This window comes from Rhinolophus hipposideros (genome assembly GCF_964194185.1).
Source record: "Rhinolophus hipposideros genome assembly, chromosome: 3".
Taxonomy (NCBI): domain Eukaryota; kingdom Metazoa; phylum Chordata; class Mammalia; order Chiroptera; family Rhinolophidae; genus Rhinolophus; species Rhinolophus hipposideros.
Window position 1 is genome coordinate 25,388,030 of NC_138049.1, and position 24,865 is coordinate 25,412,894.

A 24,865-nucleotide genomic window follows, 5' to 3' on the forward strand; every position below is an offset into this window, starting at 1 on the left:
CTGATATGACCACTATTTATATTCATTTCCAATTTAACACGTGAAAGTAATGTCATAATGGCCTTTTTCTCTAGTAAAGCAAATGATCATTCTGTTGAGAAAAGACTTTTTATACACTACCTATTTAAAATACACATATAGTTTTAAAAGTTAAGTTTCATGATTATATTGCTAACTCTCTACACATAATTCATCTTCTTCTGCTTCTTCTGCTATAGAGTTTCATACACTGAACACTCTACGTACAACACCCAGAGTCAATATTATGTATACCATGCTACACAAAGGGCCAATGGAAGAGGAAGAAGTGTGTGTGCCTCAGCCCAAATAAAGGGCTAATATACACAATCCTAGCTGACATTAAATGCAGCTGTATTAGTTCATGATTTTGTCACTGTCGAATTTTACGCTTGGTCGTGGGCATAAAAAGAACAATGATTAAAAGTAAATGAAAACAATTTTAGAACTTAAATAATAATATAAGTGAACAAATTACATATAATGGTAAGGTAAAGAAATTTTTAGAAATCTATCAGTAGTTCAAGGAGTTTTATTTACTAATACTTTGCAAATATGTAAAATTATCCCCATTATTAACTCTGGTTTATTATGAATGATGCCAGTTAGAGAGGCCAGGAGACATGCTTCCACTGTTTCACTAGAAGGGAAGCATTTTCAGTTCATTGAAGGTGAATCTATTCTATCCCACTAATTCCATCCAGGGTTTGAAATGACTCTTTTGAAACTGTAGGATCTAAGGTCAAAGGGCATGCCAACCCTAAAAAACTTATGCTAATATCAATCTAATTCACATCTTCAAGAGGATTTTAATTCAACTGTATTAATTCTATGTTAGGGCTTTTCACTAATAGTAAAATTATGAAAATTGTAACCATTACATAAAATTGTGGTCACCTTACAGATGTGATTCACTATGAGCATGAAACTCATTAGAATTTACACTAAAGTAGAAGCATAAAAGATGATTAACTGAAGTTAGGCTAAAGAGTTAATTCAAATTAAATGTGTTACTGTTATCATTTACTTAATATACATCTGGCCTTATGATCAGCTGCATCACAGAGAAAAAAAAGATCAAAGAAGAAATTTAGGCTTGGAAAAGGAAATGTGACAAGGAAAATGTATTACTTGTCCCATCCCAAAAGCCTTGATATTTTGAAAAAGATTTAATTCAGATTATGGATAAAAAAACCATGACAACTTACAAGTTTTTAAAAAAAACAGTAATAATTTTATAAGTTAATGGAGTGCACCACTCTTTATTCTAGACAGCAATGCTGTTAACTTCAATCAGTGAACAAAACTTTTAAAAATTAAATGCACCTCCATATACAGAAGTTACTATTATTCACTATCATCTTAGATCCAAAAACTTGCTTAATCTAAATGGACATGCTTCTCTGTGCACCATTTACCTGAAGGTTTCCACTTCTGAGTGTCTTCAGCCTAACAATACTTAAAAGAATTTAGGGACATTTGGTCATTTTTAATTTTTAGAATTAAAAAGAATAAACAAAAGACAAATACCCTATGACCTCACTTATATGTGGAATTAAAAAACACCCATATTGCTACAGAGAACAGATCAGTGGTTGCCAGAGGTGGGAGTGTGGGGGGGTGGGCTTTCATAGGCAAAGGTGGTTAAAAGGTACAAATTTCAAGTTATAAAATAAGTCACGCAGACATAACGTACAGCATGGTAACCATAGTTAATAATACTACTGTTTACTTGAAAGTTGCTGAGAATAGATCTTAAAAGGTCTCATTAAAAAAATTCTAACTGTGGTGATGGTGGTTAACTAGACTTATTGTGGTAATCATTTCAAAATATGCATATCCAAATATTGAATAATTATGTTGTATACCTGATATGAATATATTATGTCAATTATCTCTCAATAAAAAACAAGTGAAAAGGACTTCTGTGACATCATATTTCTTATGAAAGTCACTCAACATAATTCAACAACCCAAGGCATTGATATAACTCATTAGCAAGAAAGGAACAATTATGCTACCAACTGCCTGTCTTTGGATGTTGGATAATTAAATGAGGAGCAATGTTACAAGCACTCTACCTCTTCCTATAGCTATTGTCTTCGGTCTTCCCTTAATCAACTGAAAGACCTTCCATTTCTTTATCTCTCCTCAAGGTTCTGTACCAGCAAACATTTTCTGTAAAGGGCCCAACAGTAAGTATTTTTGGCTCTTAGGGCCATTTGGTCTCCTCATAACTACGCCACTCTGCCACTATAGCGTGCAAGCGGCCATAGGTAGTTTGTGAATGAAAGGGCGTGTCTGTTGCAATAAAACTTTATTTACAAAAATTGTGTGTGGGTCATGTTGATCTGAGGGCATTTCTGCTGACCCTTGAACGATGAACTCAGGGAAGAGGGGAGTCAATTCCCTATAGTCGAAAATCCGTGCATAACTTCTGACTCCCTAAAAACTTCACTATAGTTGTCCCTTGGCATCTGCAGGGATCAGTTCCAGGACCCTCATGCCCCAGGATTCCAGAATCCCTGGATGCTCACGTCCTTTATATAAAATGGTGTAGACCAATGCATGCTGTCACCCTTCGCATCCGTGGGTTCCCAACCGCGAATTGAAAATACTGTTTACCAACCTGTGCTCTAGTCTAAGGTTTCTTTTCATTAGTCTGTCCTGGGTGCTCTGATTTACTGCAATGGCTTTAGCTATCATTTAGGAGCCAATGACATAATTTTTATTCACAAGGCCAAACCTCTCAGCTCCCAGTTCAACCTGCTCATTAACAACCCCACACATGTGTCCCACAGGCTCAACGTGTTCCAAAACAAAACTCGAGATCTTCTCTGTCAAACATATTTATCTCAGTTGACACCCCCATCCACGAATCTGTCCTTCCCAGGAACCTAAGACAAATTCTAACCTCTTCCACATCTTATAAAATCATCTTTAAATACCACTCAAATCAGCCTGCTTTGTTCCAGACCTTCTGCCACTATCCTCATCCATGCTTCCGTCTCTTCTAATTGTTCTCCCTGTGCCCACTCTTGCTCACCTCCAAGCTATTCTCTACACAACAGCCAGAATGAGTTTTTTTTTAAACGCAAGCCTAGTCATATCACTCCCTTGCTTAAACCTCTTTCCACTGTCCATGGGACAAAATCCAAAATCTTGAATTCAGCCCACAAGGCATGATCTGGGTCCCTGTCTGCTACCCGGACCTCACTTTTACTCCCTTTCCTCTTAAGCAATACTCTACCTGGCTTTCTTTCCATTTTTCAAATGCATCAAGTTCTTACTTTTGAACATCCTATTTTCTAGGCCTGGAATGTTCTCGTGGCACCCAAAGCCCCCTACTTTTCAATGAGCCAATTCCTTATTCATCTTAAATAAAAGCCAGAAAAAATTGATAGTTTTGACTACTAAAAAAATTAAAACTTTTTACAGTAAGAAATTAATTAAATAGGTTAAAAGGTAAAAAAAAAAAAAAAAAGAAACAAACAAACAAAACACTGGGATACAGAGGACTAATACCTAAATATAAAAAGAGCTCATATATCAATACAGAAAAACAACAAATATCTCCCAAAAGAAAAATGGGCCAAAGATATAAACATGTAACTTACAAAAGGAGAATTATGGCGGCCAACTGATATATCAGTCTTCACTCTCCTTAGTAATCAAATATGCAAATCAAAACAACAGTTAGATATTTTTCATGCATCAAATTGCCAATATTTAAAAGACTGAGGAGGTGCATCTGTTTATTTGCTGCTCTGTAATAAACACACTTGAAAATGAGTATCATATAGGCTATATGTATGCACACACTCCCAAACCACCTAATGTCTCATTCTGGAATACTGTGAGCAGATCTCGGCTTATCCTGCCTATCACGTGTCTGAAGAAGCAGGGTGAGAGTGACTCAAGCAGGCAGTCTGGGAGAGCAGCTCCGACCTTGCGTGTGCCAACTAAATTGTTCACCTTTGTTTTATTCCTACATTTGTTACAGCTTTAATGGCATGCAATACATTACGCAAATCATCTAAAAGGAAAATGAAGCAATATGTATTAAAGTCATACTTTTTAGGAATCAAAATATTCAGAAAATTTTCCTTAGCCAAATGTTTATTGGTGATAGATCCACTAAAAGAAACATGTACTTCTTTTTCTATTTTATATTTGTTTTAACTTCTCAAATTTAAATATATAAATTTATAATATAATTAATAATGTATAATTAATGGGCATTGTTTTCTATCAAGTTTATTCAAAATTACAGTCTAAGAACTCTTTCTGAATGGTGGCATGATTTACTCAATTCAGCTATAATTCTGGATTAAAGCTACTAAAAAATCTCCACAATCAAAAACTGCTTTTTAAAAACAATGTTTTCAATGGGGAAGAAGAATGTGGGATAGGGTATTTCGTGACTCACAATCACAAAGTTATTTTCCTGTATAATTTCAACAACAACAAAGGTTTTATAGCTACATGCCTGTAAAATCTCACATTGCTCAGCACCTTTGGCCTTTGAAAACATCTGACTTTTTCCTCAAGAATATTCCCCATTAATACTTTAAATTTTTTGTACCATATACTCTGGAATAAGCAAAATAACTTTTATGGAGGAATACAATAAAATGTTAACAGTGGTTATATAGGAGTGGGGAGAGGAGGCTTTTACTTTTTTACTTGGTATGTTTCTGTGTTGTTTAAACATCCTTACGATGTATTGTTAGAATAGGGATTATCTGGCATACCATTTTTGTTTTTCTTTATAAATTTATATTTTGGAAGTTATAAAAGTAAAAACTAAAAAGTGATGATCTTATTTTGTCAATCACCACAAATATTTATGATTAATTAGGATGTTACACATTCTTATAACTGTTACACAGACTTAGCAAACTTTGTTCTGATAAACAAACCAAGGATAAAACCATTTAAGCAAAGCAGCTCAGTGGTTAGTAAAACAACCTAGTCTGGTTCCCCATTTTGAAGGATTTATAACCAGTTGTAACCTGCCTAGGACCACCTATATTTGTTCATTAATAGTTGTGTTCTATCTAATTCACATTATGAAAATAATGGTGTGGCAGATACTATAATGTCATTAAGAATTGATATTCCATATGCTTAACCACATGAACTATAACTCCAAATGCCTTTCAATTTACTTTTCTCGCTGTGAAGAACAAGCCTACCTTCTAAACCTGGGCAAAAGGTAGCATTGCTGTCTCAGCTTCTCCTCCTGTCACCCTCTGGGAAGACCCTGCCACTGAACTTCTTCAAGTAAAATCAGAACAACAGAAGAGAGAAAAGCTAGGCTGATGCAAAGAAAAGATAAAGGATGAAAGTACAAAAGCTGTGAGGGCAGAGTTGAAGGGGTGTGAGGAGAAGAAGGCAAACAGCCAGATGGCCAGGGAACAGGCATTGCAGAGCAGCTCAGGACAAGTGAAGACAGGAGAGCTATGTAACCGGCCGTTTGGCAGGTAGACTACGCTGCTTTAAAAGGCACTGCAGAGAGGCTGAGCAATGTGTCCCTATAACTTCCATGTAAGTTAGACTGTGCAGGTTTTATAGCATTTATCAATTGGCCCACAAACCAAATTTGTAAATCTTTATGCAAACAGTACAATTATTAAATTTCGATAAAATGACTTTTCTCTACCAAAACAAAACAAAAAAGACAGAGACATATAAATGTAAGTATCTACTTTGCCTTAGAACTGCTGACATAAATCTAAAGCAAACAGTCAGAAAAAAGATCAGACAAAAAAAAATCTCTGCTATGGCTTAGTGGCAATGAATTACAAAGAATATTCCTAAAAGGAAGGTAAAGGAAACATTAAGGAGTGACAGATGACAAAGCCCTCACTTGCTCTTTGTCCCACGCCTCTTACCTCATCAAAGAGAAACATGTTAAGTCAAATGCTTAACATCATCAAAAAGTAATTCAAGTGTGGCTAATTCTTGTCTAGAGGTTGGTAAAGAATGAAACCGTCGAAAAAGCACAAATATATATATATATTTTTTAGGTTTCTTTTCCTCGAAATCTAAGGTGCACAGCGCCACCTACTGGGGAAAGCAAGGCCACCATTCACTACAAGCAAGGCTTTCGGAAAATAGCCAATTATTTACCTGAGGCTGAAGCAAAGCAACCAGGGATGTGGGGAGACCAGATGGTGCTATAAATGACACTTTCATGGCCTCTAAAGGTGCACAGAGACTTTCCCACAGTTGGATCCCACTACGAATAAATGAATAGATCAATTACTGAGAGGAAAATTCAAATGCACGTTTTATATATACAGTATATAGTATAGATGTATTTATACATATATACACACACACAATATGCATACGTATGTCAAGGATTTCTTAAAGTCTATGTTTATAAAAAGCAAGATGGTGCTTAAGGGGCCAAAGTAATCGATGCTCAGCTAATTATTAGTTTACAACCAAAAGATTAAAAATTTTAAATTATAATAAATGCTTTAATACAGTTTTTTGAAAAGAAAATTAGCTATCTAATTAAAAAGCTACAAAAGAATGTTCTAGAAAAGGAAAAAATCAGTGGAAGCTTTGGGGAATGGAATATTTGCTTTTAAATACAGCAATGGCCACATACCAGTTTGACAGTTTGATCCCATGAACCAGACACCACAAGCTGTTCGCCTCTGGTTTGGCTCCAATCAACACTATACACCTAAAAGTAATTAAAATTGTCATCTAGAAAGCAAAAGAGCATCAAGTTCGGTATTACATTTTATCTCTATTACAGTGATAGCCAGTTATAACAATTAATTCACTTTGCTCAAACATCAAAAATAAAGTTCTACAAATCTCAACATGGTGTCCGAGAAATGGAAAGGTCATTTTGTCCATTCCTCCAGACTTATTCCTTACAGATTGTACTTCAATAGAATTCTACAAAATATTTCCAAACCTTCTTCACTAAAACAAATTATACATATTTTGAACATACCAACAAATCACTGTTTGCAGCACCCTGAAGAAATGTCAAAGCAGATTAGAAAGTTAGTCATTTCAAAAAGCTTGCTGGGTCAATGTTTATCAGAAAGCATTAAAATTCAATTACTGTCCCTATCTGGCCTTTCTTGGAAAAGCTTATAGGAACCAGGTGATCCTTTCAGATCTCTTGGTAAACAGCCTTAGTTACTGAACGCTGCTGTTCTAATCTATGCTTCACTGCTCGCAGTGAACCATTTGAAAACTTATGGAAATATTTTCACTGTCATTTTATACAACAGATTATATACCGATCACTAGGATAAACTAAATTCAACAAAATATGTGCCTAACTATACTTTATGAAAGTAGTCCTAACGTGGATCTGAATGTGTATCATTAAATGTGACTGGCAGATTATTTTGTATCTAAACACTCTTTATTATATTTATGTAGAAAGTACGAGTGTCTGGGGGTTTGTTGTGGCTTAAGTATGGGTTACCTACTCTTGGCTGCCTGGTGCTAAACTAAGCCATGTTGAAGCCTGAGTAAAACACAAACAAACAAAAAAACACTAAAACTGATCCTATCTTTATTTTAAACTCTAATATTTTGTTAATCACAGATATTTTTGCATTAATTTTGACTTTTTAAAACTATTGCATTAAGAGATTGTTTTGACTACTGAGTTTTTAGGGGGTCCCTTAAACTGTGTACCCAAGGCGAGTACCTAACCTACCTCACCCTAGTCCTTGCCCTGCTGCTGCCCATATCCAAATGAGAGAAAAGCAGTTGGAACATTAAAGAAACTTCAATCCAGCAACAGGGAACAGCTCATAAACTATACAGAGAGGGCAGCAACACCAAAGAGCTGCTACAGCTACCTGTTATGGATGGAAAAAGATAGGTTTGGAAGCAATCACTGAAGACCTTGAGAGCTGAAGAGTTTGATTTTATTCTCTAGGTCAGGGTATGGCAAATTTCTTCTGTCAAGGGCCATAAAAATATTTTAGGTTTATGGGCCATGTGATCTTTGTCACAACTGCTTGGCTAAACTCAGTCTTGTAGAACACAAAAGTACCCACAGATGATACTTAATGCATGGGTATGGCTGTGTGCCAATAAAACTTTATTTACAAATCAGACAGCAGGTTGTGTTTGGCTTTGGCCGAGACATATGCAGTAGTTTGGCAACCCCTGCTCTGAGCTGATGTGAGCAGTCAAAAATAACCACAATAGCAAATCTTTATTGAGCACTTACTGTGTGCCAGATATTGTCATAAGCACTTTATGTATTTTATCTCATTTAATCCTCACTTCTATGAAATAGATACTCTATCAAGGCCCAAAGAGGTTAAGTAACGTCTAAATTCCCAAAGCTAGCTGAAATCTGAACCTAGGCGATTATAAATATTAAGGAAATAAAGTCCTGCCTTTGTTGGTATGGCCTTCCCCAGAGCTACATTTGGGCCCAAATTCATTTCATTTTGTTGTCTTGAATTAATCTGTTTCCAAGCACTCAAAGTCTCTGCCCACCTGGTGAACGCCTGCTCACCTATCCAGATGTGGCCCCATTATGTCCTTCATGAAATAAGCCTTTCCTACGAATCCCTCAAAGAGTTAGGTGCTTCCTTCTGTGCACTCCATCATCTTGTACCCACTTCTAATTCAACATTTACATATTTTACTAAAATTTATGTTGAATGATTGCCAAATCTGCTAGATTTTGGAAGACCCCTCTAAGCAAAATCATCTTGCACGTCGATATTCATTGCAATATAAGAGGCACTCTATACATGGGAGTTAAAAGAATTTAACCCTCCAAACTTATCTTTACAACCTGTATCACTGCTAAGTTAGAAAGAGCCACTGTTTTCCTTTTAGAGGGTAACTGAATATAACTACCATCATGAGCTCAGATGCCACTGCCCCTACACATTTCCAGCATAACACAGGACTTGAAATTTCATGACTTCCGACCATTTAAAATGGCAAGAGCCTCCATAGGCTCAGCGAGAACCCAACCCTAATGAGAACAAGAGACAGGAGGTAAGAAAGCTGCGCTGATGGCAGCATTGTGCCAGCTGTCCTATCTGACACACAACAACGTGGCAGGCATCAGGGCTCTAAGACAAAACTAAGGATAGGACACACATGATGAGGTTAAAAATGGAATAATAAAGAATGAAATAAAGGTGACTCAATCAACGAATGCTTTATTTGCTTTGCTGTCCTAAAACATAAGGACATGGGAAAGTAACTAACAGTTCAAGCCCGGATACAATGTTTAAAAAAAGAAAACTATAGACATACATACAAAAAGCGTGCTGGGATGGAAAATTCAGCTTGATGCCCAGGAGAGAAGTAGTCAAGCAGGGCCCTGAGGGAGAGCTGGCTCTCATGGCAACAGCAGGAAGCAGGGGTGCCAACACCAACCAGAAATTCCCCAAAGACATATATGGGCACAGAAAGTGGCGTCGAGATCAGGACGAAGGAACACTGCAAGATAACGCTGAGGTTTTGTGCCTGGGGACTGCCAATGATGGTGGCAAGAACAAAACAGGAAGACTGGAGGAAGGAAGATAATGTGTAATTTTAGACACACTGAGTTTGAGATGACAGCAAGATAGCAAATGGAAATGTCTCATAGGAACAGGGTTTGGGCATTAACCTCAAGCTCTGAAAAAAGTTTACAGCCAGGAGATGTTTGGAAGACAACTGAAAAGGCATCACTGGATTCCATGATCCCAACTGCAAATTAATTCACTAATCTATCTATTCAACAAATATTTATTAAGCATCTACTATGTATAAGGTTTGGGGGGAGGGGATATACAATGTTAGAAAAGATAGATGAAGTCCCAGCCCTCATGGATCTTATTTGTTTATTTATGTATTTACGTATTTGTTTGCTTTGACCTTATATTTTCCCAGGGGAAGACAGGCTGTAAGTAAATAAATACATAACTTCAGGTTTTGATTTTTAAAAAATTATAAAGCAAGAAAGCAAAGTAAGGAGACTAGAAAACAATGACAAGGGCAGGAGGTCACTTCCATAGAGTGGTCAGGAAAGACCTCTGAGCAGAGAGAGACCTGAGTGCAGGAAAAGAACTCTGCAGATTTGAGAGGAAAGGCTTCCGGTAGAACAGGGAAAGACCTTGACGCACAAAACAAGACTGTCATGTTTAGAGGAACAGAAAGATCAAATAGTTAAGAAGGACAAGATCCCAAAGGGCCGTGGTTACAACTTTGTATATAATTTCTCTTGAGAGGCTACAACCATCGACCACAAGCTACCACCTAGATAACAGCAGCCTTTTAACTGCTCTCCCCATCCCTTCTCGTTCACCTCTAATCCATTATCTACTCTGCGAAAAATAAATAAATAAATAACTTTTATAAAACACAAATTCATGTCACTCCCCTGCAGAAAGCCCTTCAGCGGTTTCACACTATGGCCCCTGTAACTTACCATCCTCACTTAGCTCTGAGATTCATTCATACTATTGCTGATTATCCAAGGGTCAAAACCATGCAAAACTGTGCATGGCTTCGGACGCATACATACGTAATAAAACTAAAAGGAAAAACAAAAACCATATAAACAGAAAATTCAGGATAGTGATTGCTCCTGGGAAGAACGGAGGAAGAACGGAGAAAAGAAGGGAAAAGGATAGAATCAGAAAAAAGGAGACAGAGGAAGGACAGAATCAGTAACCAGGGGCTCCAACGGTATAGGTAATGTTTTATTTCTTCAGCTAGACAATGAGTGTTCATTATATATTCTTACATCTTACATATATTTTATATGCATGAAATATTTCATAGTAAATTATTTTCAATCTTCAATGTCTTTCCACTGACCTTAAATAAGAGCCAAAACGCTAACTTCTGGGCACACAGACTCAATCCTTCCCCTCCAAGCGTGTACCTCCCTTTGCTTCTAAGCATATTCCGCTGACCTCTCCATCTGAAGAGTCAATTCCTACTCTCCCATCAGACTAAAGGATGCTCTCCCTGTCCCTTCCCCAGACAAGGTCCTCCTCTCTTGCAGCACTCGGTACATTCACAGCCCTTGCTACACTGTAAATGATAACGAGCAGCCTAAGTCTCGCTCCCCTAGAGGACAAGCACTCCAGAAGGGCAAGGACCTGCCCGACTTGTTCACCTCCCACACACTAGGCCTAGTACAGTCCTTTGCATAGTCGAGTTAATCACAGTCTTTTCAGGAATGAATGAAGGGGCAGAGAAACCAATCTGAATGGAAAGCCCATCTCACATTAGTCCACTCTTCCATTTCCCTATTCCCAATTTCCCCCTCCACTCCCATTTAAACAGTAGACACGGCAAATGGTCAAATTAAGTATGAAGAAGAAGAAAGATACGCAGCTATGCTTTAAAAGCAGGGTCCTCTAAAGGCCTATCTTATGAAATTATTCTTGGCAGTGGTGAAGAACATTGAGAGACTGCAAAAAAAAACCAAAAAAAAAACCTACTGAACAATATTTTGTGCTGCTTTATGAAATCTGAACTTCATCAAAACCACAGTTTGAGAGTACAAATTTTATTACTGAAACCAATTCCCAAAGAGCTCATTTTTAATCTACTGTATAGTGTTGCCCTTTTTAAGTTGTTCTATTTAATTAAAAGTCACCAAATAAAAACTATGTCCGGAATGTTCATACTTATCTGTATCAATACAAAGAAAAGGGACACTGACTTTTAATTACTGAATGATTAGAAAGGGTTACATACTTCTTTTAATGTGAACCAATTTTTTAAAATTTTTCACGTTAAAAATTTTTAAATGTGTACAAATGTAAGAAAACAGCATAATAAATCCCCAGGTATCCATCATACACCTATTATTAACCAACATTTTGCTCATCTTGTTTTATCTGTTCCATTATTCACTGATTGACTGACTGCTGGAGTATTTTAAGGTCAGACCATTTCACTCATAAATACTGCAGTAGATAAGGGTTTTTGTTTGTTTGCTTTTACATAAACACAAGACCATTTTCACACCTAACAAGATTAACAAGTTCCTTAATATCCTCTAATACTCAGTACATATTTATATAGCCCCGATTGCCTCAAAAATGTCTTTTTATAGTTACTTTGAATCAGGATCCAAACAAAATTCACATTTTACACTTAGGTGTAATGTCTCTTAAGTTTCTTCTAATCTAGGAAAGTCCTCTTCCTCACCTTGCTTTTCCTACCCATCTTTACCCATGACATTTATTTCTTGAAGAAACAAAGTTAATGATCCTGTAGAATTTTCTACGTCCTGGACTTGGCTAATTGTTTTGTCATGGTCGTGTTTAACTTTTTCTTCTACCCTTCCTATTTCCTTTAAATTGAAGTTAGATCTAGGGGCTTGATTAGATTCAGTTCAATCTTTTTTTAGCTTCCTATTCTATTAGGAGGTGTATCATTTCTGGTTGACCTAATTTTAGTGATCCTAAAATTGTTCAGAAGATGCATTAGTTTTAAATTAATGGTTTTAGCATCCATGGATGACCTTGCCTAGTCATTGTTTCATTAGGTGCTACTAAATGGTCATTTTCTAATTCTGTTATTCCTTGTGCATTTATTAGCAGGAATTCTGTTAATAAGAATTTTTTTCCACATCAACTATTTGATTCCTCCATGATAACAATCATACAGGAAAGGCAGGATAAATGCCTTGATTCTTTACCTTGATTTATCAATTTTCAGAAGGAGTCAGTTGTCCTGGTAATCTTCAATGGTGACCAGTTTTTGTTGTTGTTGTTGTTGTTGTTTTAATGCGTGAAAATATGTATGTAAGTGTGTGGCTTTTTGTGTGTATAGTGTTTCAATACACTGCTGTCATTCTTTATAATGTTCAAATTGTCCCATGATTGGCCAATGAGGGCCTCTTCAGGTTGTCTCTTTTAAACTTTTGACATGATACATGATCCCAGTGGCCTTTCATAGCTTTCTGACACCAGAAGATATCTTGGATTGATTTTATCTGTTTCCTTCCCAGTCCTGGACTTGACTACTTCTCCAAAGATTTCCGTTCCTTTTAGCGGGAAATAGTATTTAGAGGCAGTAATCTGGGCTCTAAGGATATTCACTGAGACCAAGTGGTCATTGCTTCTTGGTCTTTACTATCCAAAGAACTAGGAGATACGTACTTTTTTTTAGACAGACAAAAATAATTCATGAGTCTATGCGGATATTTCCCATTCAATTTCACGATTAAATGTTTCTCTTTAACTTCTTTATCGTTGTATCACTTTTCCCTTACATTGAAACTTTTGGTTTCTAATGACATAATTACTGATGTGCTTTAACATACAATAGAGAGTTTCCAAATAACAATACGAATTTTTCTGAATGCAGTTTAAAACTTCTTTGTTCTTTTTGATTATCAGACATATCCCATTTGGTATGTACAATTATAATACTGTGTTTTTAAAGTGACTTGAAATAATTAATTTCAATGCCTGGTTATGACACCATTTGATATACCACTAAATTAATTTGTTTGTTTTTAATTTTCTGCAATAGATTTTTTCTTTTTACTTAAATTGTGATTTTTAATTATTTAAAATATTTCAATTGCTCCAAGGTTAAAACTATAATACAAAATATATTTGGAGAAATCTTGTTTCCATCTTTATCTCCTCTCCCCTGCTTTCTTCTTCACACTCTTTAACAGTAACCATTTTTATTAGCTTTCAAATTATCTTTCCATTGTTTCTTTTTGAAAAAAATATGTGAACTATATGTATTTATAATACATTATATAAATATATTTGAATATGTATGCTTGTATTCCTCCCTGTCTTACATAAAATATTTAAATAGTTCTGCCAATTCATTCATGAATTAAGTAAAGTAGCAAGATACAAAATTAATATTCAGAAATCAGTTCATTTTTATACACCAACAATAAAATATCAGAAGGAGAAATTAAGAAAACAGTCCCATTTACAATTGCTTCAAAGACTATAAAATACCTAGGAATAAATTTAACCAAAGAAATAAAAGACCTGTACTCAGAAAATTATAAGACACTGAAGAGAGAAATTAAAGAACATACAAATAGATGGAAACACATACAATGCTCATTGATAGGAAGAATTAATATAGTTAAAAATGTCCATACCGCCTAAGACAATATGCAGATTCAGTGCAATTCCTATCAAACTACCAAGGACATTTTTCACAGAAATAAAACATATTATCCCAAAATGTTTATGGAACCATAAAAGACCCCAGATAGCCTTGGCAATCTTGAGAAATAAGAACAAAGTGGGAGGTATAACGATACCTGACCTCAAATTATACTACAAGGCTACAGTAATCAAAACAGCATGGTACTGGCATAAAAATAGGCACATAGATCAATGGAACAGAATAGAGAGCCCAGAAATAAATCCATGCCTATATGGTCATTTAATCTATGACAATGGAAGCAAGAATTTACATTGGGGTGAAGACAGTCTATTCGATAAATGGTGCTGGGAAACCTGGACAGACACATGCAAAAAAATGAAGGTAGACCATCTCCTTCCACCATATACAAGAATAAATTCAAAATGGATTAAAGACTTAAATGTAAGATCTGAAACCATAAAACTCCTAGAAGAAAATACAGGAAGAAAGTTTACAGACATTACCCAGAGAAATATTTTTACTGATATATCACCTTCAGCAATGGAAGCAAGAGAAAAAATAAACATATGGGATTACATCAAACTAAAAAGTGTTTTACAACAAAGGAAACCATCAATAAAACAAAAAGGCATACTACTGAATGGGAGAAGATATTTGTCAATGTTATATCTGATAAGGGGTTAATATCACAAATTTATAAAAAACTCAATCAACTCAACTCCAAAAAAACAAACCACCCAATTAAAAAATGGGCAGAGGACATGAAGAGACATTTTTCTAAAGAGGACATACAGATGGCCAACAGACATATGAAAAAATGCTCAACCTCACTAACCATCAGAGAAATGCAAATAAAAACCACAATGAGATACCACCTCACCCCAGTCAAAATAGCTATCATCAATAAATCAACAAACAAGTGCTGGCGAGGATGTGGAGAAAAGGGAACGCTTGTGCACTATTGGTGGGATTGCAGATTGGTGCAGCCGCTATGGAAAACAGTATGGAGGCATCTCAAAAAACTGGAAATGGAACTACCTTATGACCCAGCAATTCCACTCCCAAGTATCTATCCAGAAAAATCCAAAACACTATCCCTAAAAAAATGTATGTACCCCGATGTTTATTGCAGCACTATACACAATAGCCAAGACATGGAAACAACTGAAATGCCCATCGGTAGACGACTGGGTTAAGAAACTATGGCACATTTATACAATGGAGTATTACGCAGCCATAAAGAAGAATGAAATCTTACCATTTGCAACGATATGGATGAACCTAGAGAACATTATGCTAAGTGAAATAAGTCAGACAAAGAAAGACAAATACCATATGATCTCACTTATATGTGGAATCTAAAGAAAAGAATAAACGAACGAACTAATCAGAAACAGTCTAGATATAGAGGAAAAACTGAGGGTTGCTAGTTGGGAGAGGGGGTTGAGCTGAGGGAGACGGTGAGGGGATTAGAAAGCACAGTCAGTAACCAGAAGATTGCCATGAGGATACTAAAGTCAGTTTGGGGAATGTAATCAATAATGTTGTAAAGATTTTGTAGGGTATCCGATGGACACTTGTCTTATTAGGGAGACCCCCTCAGGGATGATGTAGATGCCTGATCACTGCACCGTACACCTGAAACTGAATAATAAGGAATGAACTATAATTATATGTACATATATATACACATATATATGTTTGTTTTTTTTCACAAGAAGTGAAATACAGCATTAGGAATAGAGACAGTGGAAATGTAACGGCTGTATGCAATGTCAGAGGGGTAGTAGATTGGGGCAGGGATTATCGTTTTGTGAGGGGTATAAATGATAAATGTCTATTACATTGTTTTGTACACCTGAAACTAATAAAAAAAGAGAAAAAAATGAAAAAAACTCATTCATAGGATATCGGCTTGTAGCTAAACTGAAATGAATTTCTAGTTTCATATGATTAAAAATTATCAAAAAAAATCACGTAATTCTCTATATATTTCCTAATAGATTCTAAAATAGGAGACATGGGGTTCTAGTTCCTCGATAATTCACTCCTTAACTTGCTTTAGAGACAGGCATAGTGTTTGAGACCTGCACTGAGTATATGAGAGAGACCACAAAGATAGTATCAGTAGTCAGGCATGAAAGTCATTCTCTACCCAAATATATTCCATTACAGTTTCCATCTATTTAAAACTATCATTTTCTCCTCTTTACAAAAAAGTTTCAAAGCTTTGAGATAAAACAGACTGTGAGTTAAAACTCTGTAAGGTAAATCAAATCACTCCTTTTATTATTTTTTACAATCTACCTTTTGAATCTATAACCCTCAAAGTATTGGACAATACACATATGAATGTCAGTAGAATTGAATGCCTATTAAGTTAAGGCCGTGGCATCCAAACATTGCTGCACATTGGAATCGCCTGGGAATCTTTATATAGTACTGGCTCCAAGCCCAGACACTGTGACCTGGACATGAAGATTTTTAAAACCTCCTTAGCTGATTCTAGTATGTAGCAAAGTTTGGAAACCACTGAATTAAGACAAGCACTTGTCTACCCAGGTATTTCAGGCCCCGCAGGACAGGCCCATATCCACCTCTGCTGCCTCGTTTCTCACCATTCCTCCACACACACTCGACAGTCCAGCCAAACCGAAAGGCTGCGGTTTCTTCGACATGTCATACTCTTTCACAGCTCTGTACCTGTGCAGATCTTTTCCATCAGAAATGCCCTTTCCCCTTTTGCAAGGGCTGCCTTGCAAATGCCTAATTGCCAAAGACTCAGCTTAAGTAGCAATTTTTTTGTGACAGTCCTTGGTTCCCGCTCTCTGTGTACCTTCTAGACATTTCTTTTCATCTTGATCACATTCTTCTATTAAATGGTTTTCTTGCATGTCCCAGAATTACTACCAGAGATTAGCACCTGCGTTTTCAATAACTCACACACATGCCTGGCACATAACATGATAACATGTGCTACCAGTCTGGAGAAGTCTAGCTCTTTCAATGAAAATTCAATCTTTGAAATACTAAACAAAGATCCCCCCACCAAGTGAATGCTTTTAAAAACATAGGATTGAAAGCGGGTAAGAAGTATTACATCCTATTGATAGTAAAATCCAAATTGGTTCAACTGATACATAATTAGAAACTATTTTCTCTACAATCACATTTTGAGGGGGAAAAGTTTTAAAGTGCTATTTTAAATGATCATAATATCTTAATGCAGTAATAATCTACTCTAGAATGAATGACTAAGCCTGACTAAATACGCAAAAGGAAATATATATCAAGTTCAATTGTGCCCTTGCTTTTATAAAAAAGACTAAGAAGGAACGAAGGGAGAGAAGATGGGAGGGAGAGAGGAAAAAATATCCATTTGGTTGAAAAATCTGTTAAGCAGATGTATTTAAACATAAATACATTTGTAAAGAGAACTGGTGTTAAATACATGAGTAGTTGTACTCTGCATTAACATTTTTTATGGGCACCCATCATTATAAACTTTTCAGCTTCTATCATTATCAAAAGGGTAAATAATTGATTCTTTTTTTAAAGACGCAAGATCTTAACCATATGGCACATCTTTACTATAAAATGTATACTTAAATACATTTTCTCCACAACAAGATACTAATTAGTTGCATACTTAGTTCAGATAAGGTTTTATAGGCAATGATCAAAAAACTTGAAATGGATCAAATATCTTTTAAAATTTTTCAGTAAATGGTTCAAGTCTTGCTATTTTACAATGAAGACAAATTTTAATTATTTTTAAAAATTGTTAATAAGCACACTGAAAACCAGATATTGAAATAAACATTGAGTCTACGTTATTTTTAAAGTCAGTTTTAACTCACTTTCAACAGCACATGCTGTAAATCATGAAGTAGAGAAACAAAATTCCCAACTCACCTCTTGTTTTTCTCTCCTTCTCGCTGAACTTTTAAACATTTTCCTCTTCTTCCACTCCTAGTATATATGCATCAGTAGTCTAAGCTAAAGGCATTTTACGGGGCTCAAAAGACATAAAGGCTTCTGCAGACCCCAGTTAAACAATACAGAGAAGACTCTGATTTCTGCTTTGATGCTAATTTTAGAAGCTATTCAAAGAAATAATGTCCATGATTTTTTTTCATTTCACCAAGACCTTCATTCCTCAAGGCCTAAAATATATCTAGGTCTTGGATTTCTCATTCTTGCTTCAGTACCTACTTATCTATCTGAAAACTGACTGTAGGACATTTCTCAGTCATTGAGTGGTGAAATGAGTAACTGGAGGATTCTTTCATGTTTCATGTTTTTCTAACCCGATTATAAGAGCAAATAATAATAATAATAATAATAATAATAATAATAGGCAATATTTATTTGGTGTTGGCTCTAAGATCTCACAACAACAGTAAGACACTGACACTATCATCCTACTTTGCAAATGAAGATACTAAGGTTTAGGAAAAATAAGTAACTTGCCCAACGTCACAAGGCAGGGAAGTTAGAGAGTCAGAATTCTGAAAGCTTGCTATTCATCCTTATTCTATATGCTGTCCCAGAGGAGAAAATGACCCATTGTGTGCTATTCTATTGTATCATACAGCTTACCTGAACACATTGGTGGAAAAAAATAGGAATCAGCTATGTTCATTCACTTCATTTAACAAATATTTATTAGCTCTTCAAAATTCTCTTGTTTGACCTTAAATCCTTTTAAGTGTTTCTGAGTATTTGGTATGAGACAAATTTTGAATAAACGCTGTATTTTTCTTTAATGAAAAATGCCAAATATGTGGTATTATAACACTGAGCTTTAAGTTGATTACCAGACAGTCTTTCTCTTTACAATCTCACGGAGGATGACCTTTATGAGATTCCTACAGTTCTCTATTCATTACCCTGCTTGGTGTCGTTTGATTTTCACTAACGACATGAGAAAGACAAGAAGTAATGATGTGGCACAGAGTGATGGCCGACTTCTTACCCCGAGAACCCTAATTTTGTCCTTCACGGAAAGCTCTGTGCCTCCTTCATCCCAGGGGTGAATTTTATTTAGGTGAAGGTGGGACTGGGCATGTGATGCTCTTCTAGCCACTGAGACATGAAGAGGAATCTGCTGTGGGGCTTTAGGGAAGCTTTTCTCAATCTTATAAGAAATTCCTAGATAGGAACATTTACTTTTTTTGCTGTTTGACCTCAAAGATGAGATAACACCTGGAACTATATGGAGCGCAGGAAGAAAAGAGCCTACTAAGGATAGCAGAGTGGAAAGGCAGGAGGAACTTGGATATCTGATTTTATCAAGTCCTGAATTAACCAAGCCTAGATCCAGTCCATCTCCAAATGCTGGGTTATGTGAAATAATAAACTCTAATGGTTGAATGCATTTTTGTTGGGTTTTCTATTACACTAATAGCCAAAGCTTCCTAACTGATACAAATGCTAATCAAAAATTCCATTTGAAAAGATAATGACTAGAATAATAGTCTGACCAAAAATAACAACAAAGCATGTCTTCAATTCAAAAAACAAGTTACATAATTATAGAATGATACAAACATAGTTTAAAAGCAGTTCAAACAACAAAGATCAAGGTTCTTTACTAGTGGATTCAAAGTAACCCAATACTAAAACATGGCTGAAGAAAATGTACAGCCAATGTTAAGCAGTATTATTAGAATTAGAGGTTCAAGATTATGGTGGCAAAATCTTAGAAAGCTCAGTACTAATTATCACTTTTCTGGAATAAATTAGGTATGAGACATTAAAAAAATGGGAGTAAGCAAAGGAGTTCACCAGGAGGGTGAAAAAAAATGTAGAGACCATGTAATCTGAAGATAGGTTGAAGGAATTACAAAAGAACAGTATGAAAGAGGGAAGACTAAAAGGGGACATGATAGTTCTTTTCAAGAGTTTCTAGAAAAGGGGGGCTGGACTTAAGTCTCACCACTTCAGAGAAAGGTATTAGAAGCAACAGTTGGCTGCTATGAAAGATAGATCTTGGCTTAAGGGGGTAATTTTCTAACCATTAGAGCAATCTAAAAGTCAAATAAGTTATCACATGAGATAGTGAAATTCAATTTCACTGAAACGAAGACTGAGAGACCATCATGAGGAACATTCTAGAACAGTATTTCCCAAAAGATATTACACACACCAAGGGTTGTACAAGAGATGATTTTAACTGGTACATACATTTTATTTTATTCATTATATATTTATTTTAATATACATTAAAAATTAATAAATGTATACACTAAGCCATCAATTCCACGGTTTCTTGAATATAATTGTTTTAGGATAAGTGAAATAACAATGTAAATCTCATTTAAAGAAAAACATTAAATCAATATATCCTATTTAACATAATTAGATATTTTCTAATCCATTAGTTACAGTCCTAGAATTCACATAGATAAGCAATACAACGCACCAAAGATTTAAGAAAAAGAAAAAAAGAAAACTTTTGAGAAGAAAAATGTCTTTTAAAAAATAAAAGAAAAACATTAAGTCAATTATAAGTGATATAAGAAAATGGCACAAATCATGAAGATACCACAAAAAAATGTCTGAATTTTTACATGCCTCTGTAGAGATTCTTGCATTGAACATCCTAAAACTGAATTTCCTCCTTCCCAAAGCTGTCTTACTACTCAGTGATTCAGAAAACATGATTCAAAAAGCCTTCACAATAAAATAGAGGAACTAAATTTTCCCATTATTTTCAGTCACAATCTTAAAAATACTGATTTTTATCAGCTATATCTGTTAAATGATGTCTGGAATCCTCACAAAACTAATCTTTTATCACAAAAGACTAATATTCTTGCATCTGACACGCATTTACTGAAGGCCTTCCATGGGCCATGTGCTGTGGTAGACACAAATTTGAAAGTAAATGTGCAAGTTTTCATTTGAAGGATCTATTGCTACCTCAAGGAAAATTTACGATCATTTAAGGTAAAACATCAAAAGAGAATGTCCTTCCCATCAAAAATACATGTGTATTTTAATATAACTAAAGGCCAAACTATTTTCTGTGCTACACACACACATTATCTACACACATGAACCACATTTACACCTAAAATTTCTTCAGTAAGCTCAGTCTCATACTCAGTATTTGATGTTCTTGCTCCAATATATTCTGGAAATCCTCAGGGAGCTTAATGACCTAAAGGCAATTTTGTGACGTCTTCGTGAAAAGACAGCCTAGGTCTATCTTGAGGCAGAGTACGGCAGACATATTCTCACAGTAAAGAAAGCGATCTGACCCACTGGAAGAAGTGGGGCTCTACTATGCTTACTATTGGAGGCGTTTTTACTGACTAATGAGAAGCCTGACCTTTTCTTCTTTCCCAGTTCCTTAGGCCAAGAGGTACTTTATGTCTGAATAATCAAATAAGAAGTGACATCTAACATGTACGACAAACACTGAAGCTTAAACTTGTCCCCTGAAGACATAGCCCCATGTTTGCGTTCCCAAATGTATTTCATCCAAAGAAAACCATAAGCTCAGAAAGGTTCCCTTCCTACCTCCTGAGTGTGTTCCTTGTAGACTTGCAGTGGCCCTGCGGCTTTGGCGGTGTCCCACACCTGCAGCGAGCCATCACCACTACAGGTGACCAGGATATGTTCATTGTTCTCACTCCAGGTCACGTCAAACAATCCATCATTCCAGTCAAAGCTACACCAGAAAAGTTAAAATGAAAAATCTAGTTATATAGGCAACTGAACCTAAAATAATAATAATTTTACGTTTTTTTTTAAGTGTATAACATTTTAACACATATTTCCTTACATGCTCTTCACAACGATGAGAGATGAGTAGGCCCTTTATGCACAAACAAGTTCAGAGAGGTTAAAAGAATAGCGCAGGTCATACAGCTAGAAAATTGCAAAGCTAGATAAAAATTAGGTCTCCCAACTAGAAATACAGCAAGCACTATTTATACGTGGGCATGCTGCCACACCTGGGTGCTCACTGTTTTTTGTGTTTCATAAGTGGGGCCAGCAAGCACTAAAATACTAAGTCAGACCAATAATTTCAACTTTTCCCATAAATTTTTCACCTGAGCTATGAGTGGGTAGTTCCTTTCTGATGGTATTTCCTTTCCTTTCTCTGCCTTTGACTAATGCTGATGGAGGTGTTAATGAGTCTAACAGTCATACAGACAAGACATGCATGGAAAGAAAGGGAAAGAGGCACTAGATAATCTACAAAATGAATGAGTAAAGCTAAACTACATTAAGAAGACAGCAAGGACAAAAACATCACACAGTAGTATACTAACTAGTTCATTTTTGTTTTATGTTTAAGTTTGATAATTTATAAACGGACATTGAAACAAGAGCTTTAGAAGAAAAATGACGATCAAACGTAATGGCAAAAATACATTCCACACTATGCAAAGGCTAAAGTTTCTTTAATATTGCAAATTTAGAAATTAAAAAAACTTTATCGATAAAAAAGATTCACAACCTAATTCTACCAAGGCTTTAATAGAAACAGAGAATACATGTAAGTTAACTAATTAGAGTCACCTTACCTTCTAAAAATTCTAAGCCCAGATTCATTTTGATCCAATATTAACAGAGTTCCACAGCCTATGGAGAAAAAAAAATTGAGGTAATGTTGTTGAACCTGCTGGGGAACCTTCCAAGGTCAAAGAGGGATCCAGCACTGAGTACCTAATTTTATTACCACAAGTTTCTTCCTACAGTTATTGAGACCATGTATACAAAATGGTTAGTTTGTTTTCTCCATTTCTGTCTTTCTATATTAAATATTGAACTTATCATCTCATCTAAGCTTGGAATCCAGACACAGCTCTAACAGAGAAGAGAGATCCCAGAGTTCATATTCTGTGGCCAGGCAGGGTGCCAGGCCCACAAACCTCCCAAACGGGTGTTACCGTCCCTATTTACAGGTGACAAACCTCAGGCTTACATATCCTAGGGACTCTGCTCTACTACAACACATTGCCTCACCAATAAATCTAAAATGCATTCAATATGGGATTTTAAAACAAAGTACTGGTAGAATACCACGTACTTGGTGGTAAAGTGCTAAACACAATATATCAGTTATCTACCAAAGATGAATTATTTTATTCAGAGACCAGTAGATTTTAAAAGTTTTATTTATTATAGGAACTGAAGGGAAAAGAAAAATAACTCTTCTATTTAAACACGACTGATTTTTTTTTTTAACTATCAACTCTTAAGTTTTTTAAAAGTATTTAAAGTATCTCCACAAACTCATGGGTCTTCAACCTAACCTGGTGGGCAATTATCGTAAATCTGAATGTGCAAGCACTGAGAGCTAATGGTGAAAATATAAGAAAGCAAACACCGTGTTTTCCCGAAACTAAGACCGGGTCTTATATTAAGTTTTGCTCCAAAAGACGCATTAGGGCTTATGTTCAGGAGATGTCATCCTGAAAATCATGCTAGGGCTTATTTTCCTGTTAGGTCTTATTTTCGGGGAATCACGGTACTTCTCTCCCTCTTGGTTTCATAAATTACATTATTTTTTCGGCTACAGGACCAAACAAAAACTGTATGGAGAGCTGACATTATGCAGTGACTTGTTTCATAGAGCTTCAGTGTGTAAATAATAGCTAGGACATGAATTAAAAGAAAAATTAAGAATGGAAGCCCATCTTTCAATCTAGTTAATGAGATGACTTAAACCCCAAACATGTGCTTCCAAATGTATTATTCCTGAGACAATAAAAGGTGAGGGCAGAACCTGATTAACTTTATGACGCAACTGCGGGGAGACAAGAAGCCTCTGCTCAGGGGTATCCGATCTAGGACCGACAGCACGAATGCAAACGATGGGGAATGTGGACCAATTAACAGGTAACGGGGTGACTCTGCAGAGCGTCTTCCAAGAGCTGTCGGTCGGGGTCAGGTAGGTCCGAGGGGCCGCACAGGCTAAACCCACTCTCTCCAGGGCTGCACGTGCCTGGGGGTGTGTGTCGGGGAAATCGGCGCGGTCTTAAGAAATAAGTACATGGGCCACCAGGCACCTTCCATACGCTACTTCTGCACGGTAACTGGAAGAAAAAACACCCAACCTGACACTGTCTCCAGACCAGCTCCCCACTCTGGACAAAGGAAAGAGTGGGAACCAGCCGGCTCCGCTGCTCCCCCTGGCGTTCAACTGAGGGACTGTCTACTGTCGGAAGTGCTTTCCAACGCCCGGGAGAAGCCGGGGCTCGGCTGGAACCCGCCCCCGCCCCGGCGGCGCGGTCTGGCCTCACCCGCGATGCCGTAGTGCTGCGAGGCGGCGCAGGCCAGGCGGCCGGGCAGGTACGGGGAAAACTCGGCGGCGTAGCCGTGGCGGCCCGGCACCCGTAGCGTCCGCACCGCTCCGCCGTGCGCCGCGTTCATCCCGCCCGCCGCCTCGGGGACTCGCCGCCCCGGCCGCCGAAGCCGCTCCGAGTCGGAGGCGTACGATCCGTACTCGCTCGGACAAATGAGAGGCCCAGGCTGACGAGGCGGAAGTGAGGACACCCGGTGGCCGTAGTGCTGGGTTTCGGTTGGTCCTCAAAGGAAAAGTCAGTGAAGCCAACCGAAGCCATTTTTGTTTTGGGCAAAACAAACTGCTTTACGCCACCTGTGATAACTTAGCTACGGGAGGGCAGTGATTCTACGGTTAAGCGGTGATTATGGCAACGTTTGTGTTTGCGTGTCAGCCTGCACTGCGAGGCTGTCTGGTTTT

General features: G+C 36.7%; 1 protein-coding gene across 1 annotated transcript in view; it reads right to left on the minus strand.

Moving 5' to 3' along the window:
* The window catches only part of PEX7 (peroxisomal biogenesis factor 7), a 74,302-nt gene extending 49,685 nt beyond the window's left edge, over positions 1–24,617 (minus strand). Inside the window, exons 1-5 of the mRNA XM_081039642.1 lie at positions 24,405–24,617; positions 22,683–22,740; positions 21,670–21,820; positions 6,644–6,721; positions 6,154–6,262 (exon numbers count right to left, since the gene is read on the minus strand). Of these exons, the coding sequence (XP_080895768.1) occupies positions 6,154–6,262; positions 6,644–6,721; positions 21,670–21,820; positions 22,683–22,740; positions 24,405–24,534 (526 nt within the window). The 5' untranslated portion in view covers positions 24,535–24,617. The remainder of the gene's footprint in view (positions 1–6,153; positions 6,263–6,643; positions 6,722–21,669; positions 21,821–22,682; positions 22,741–24,404) is intronic.
* Positions 24,618–24,865: the final 248 nt, after the last annotated feature.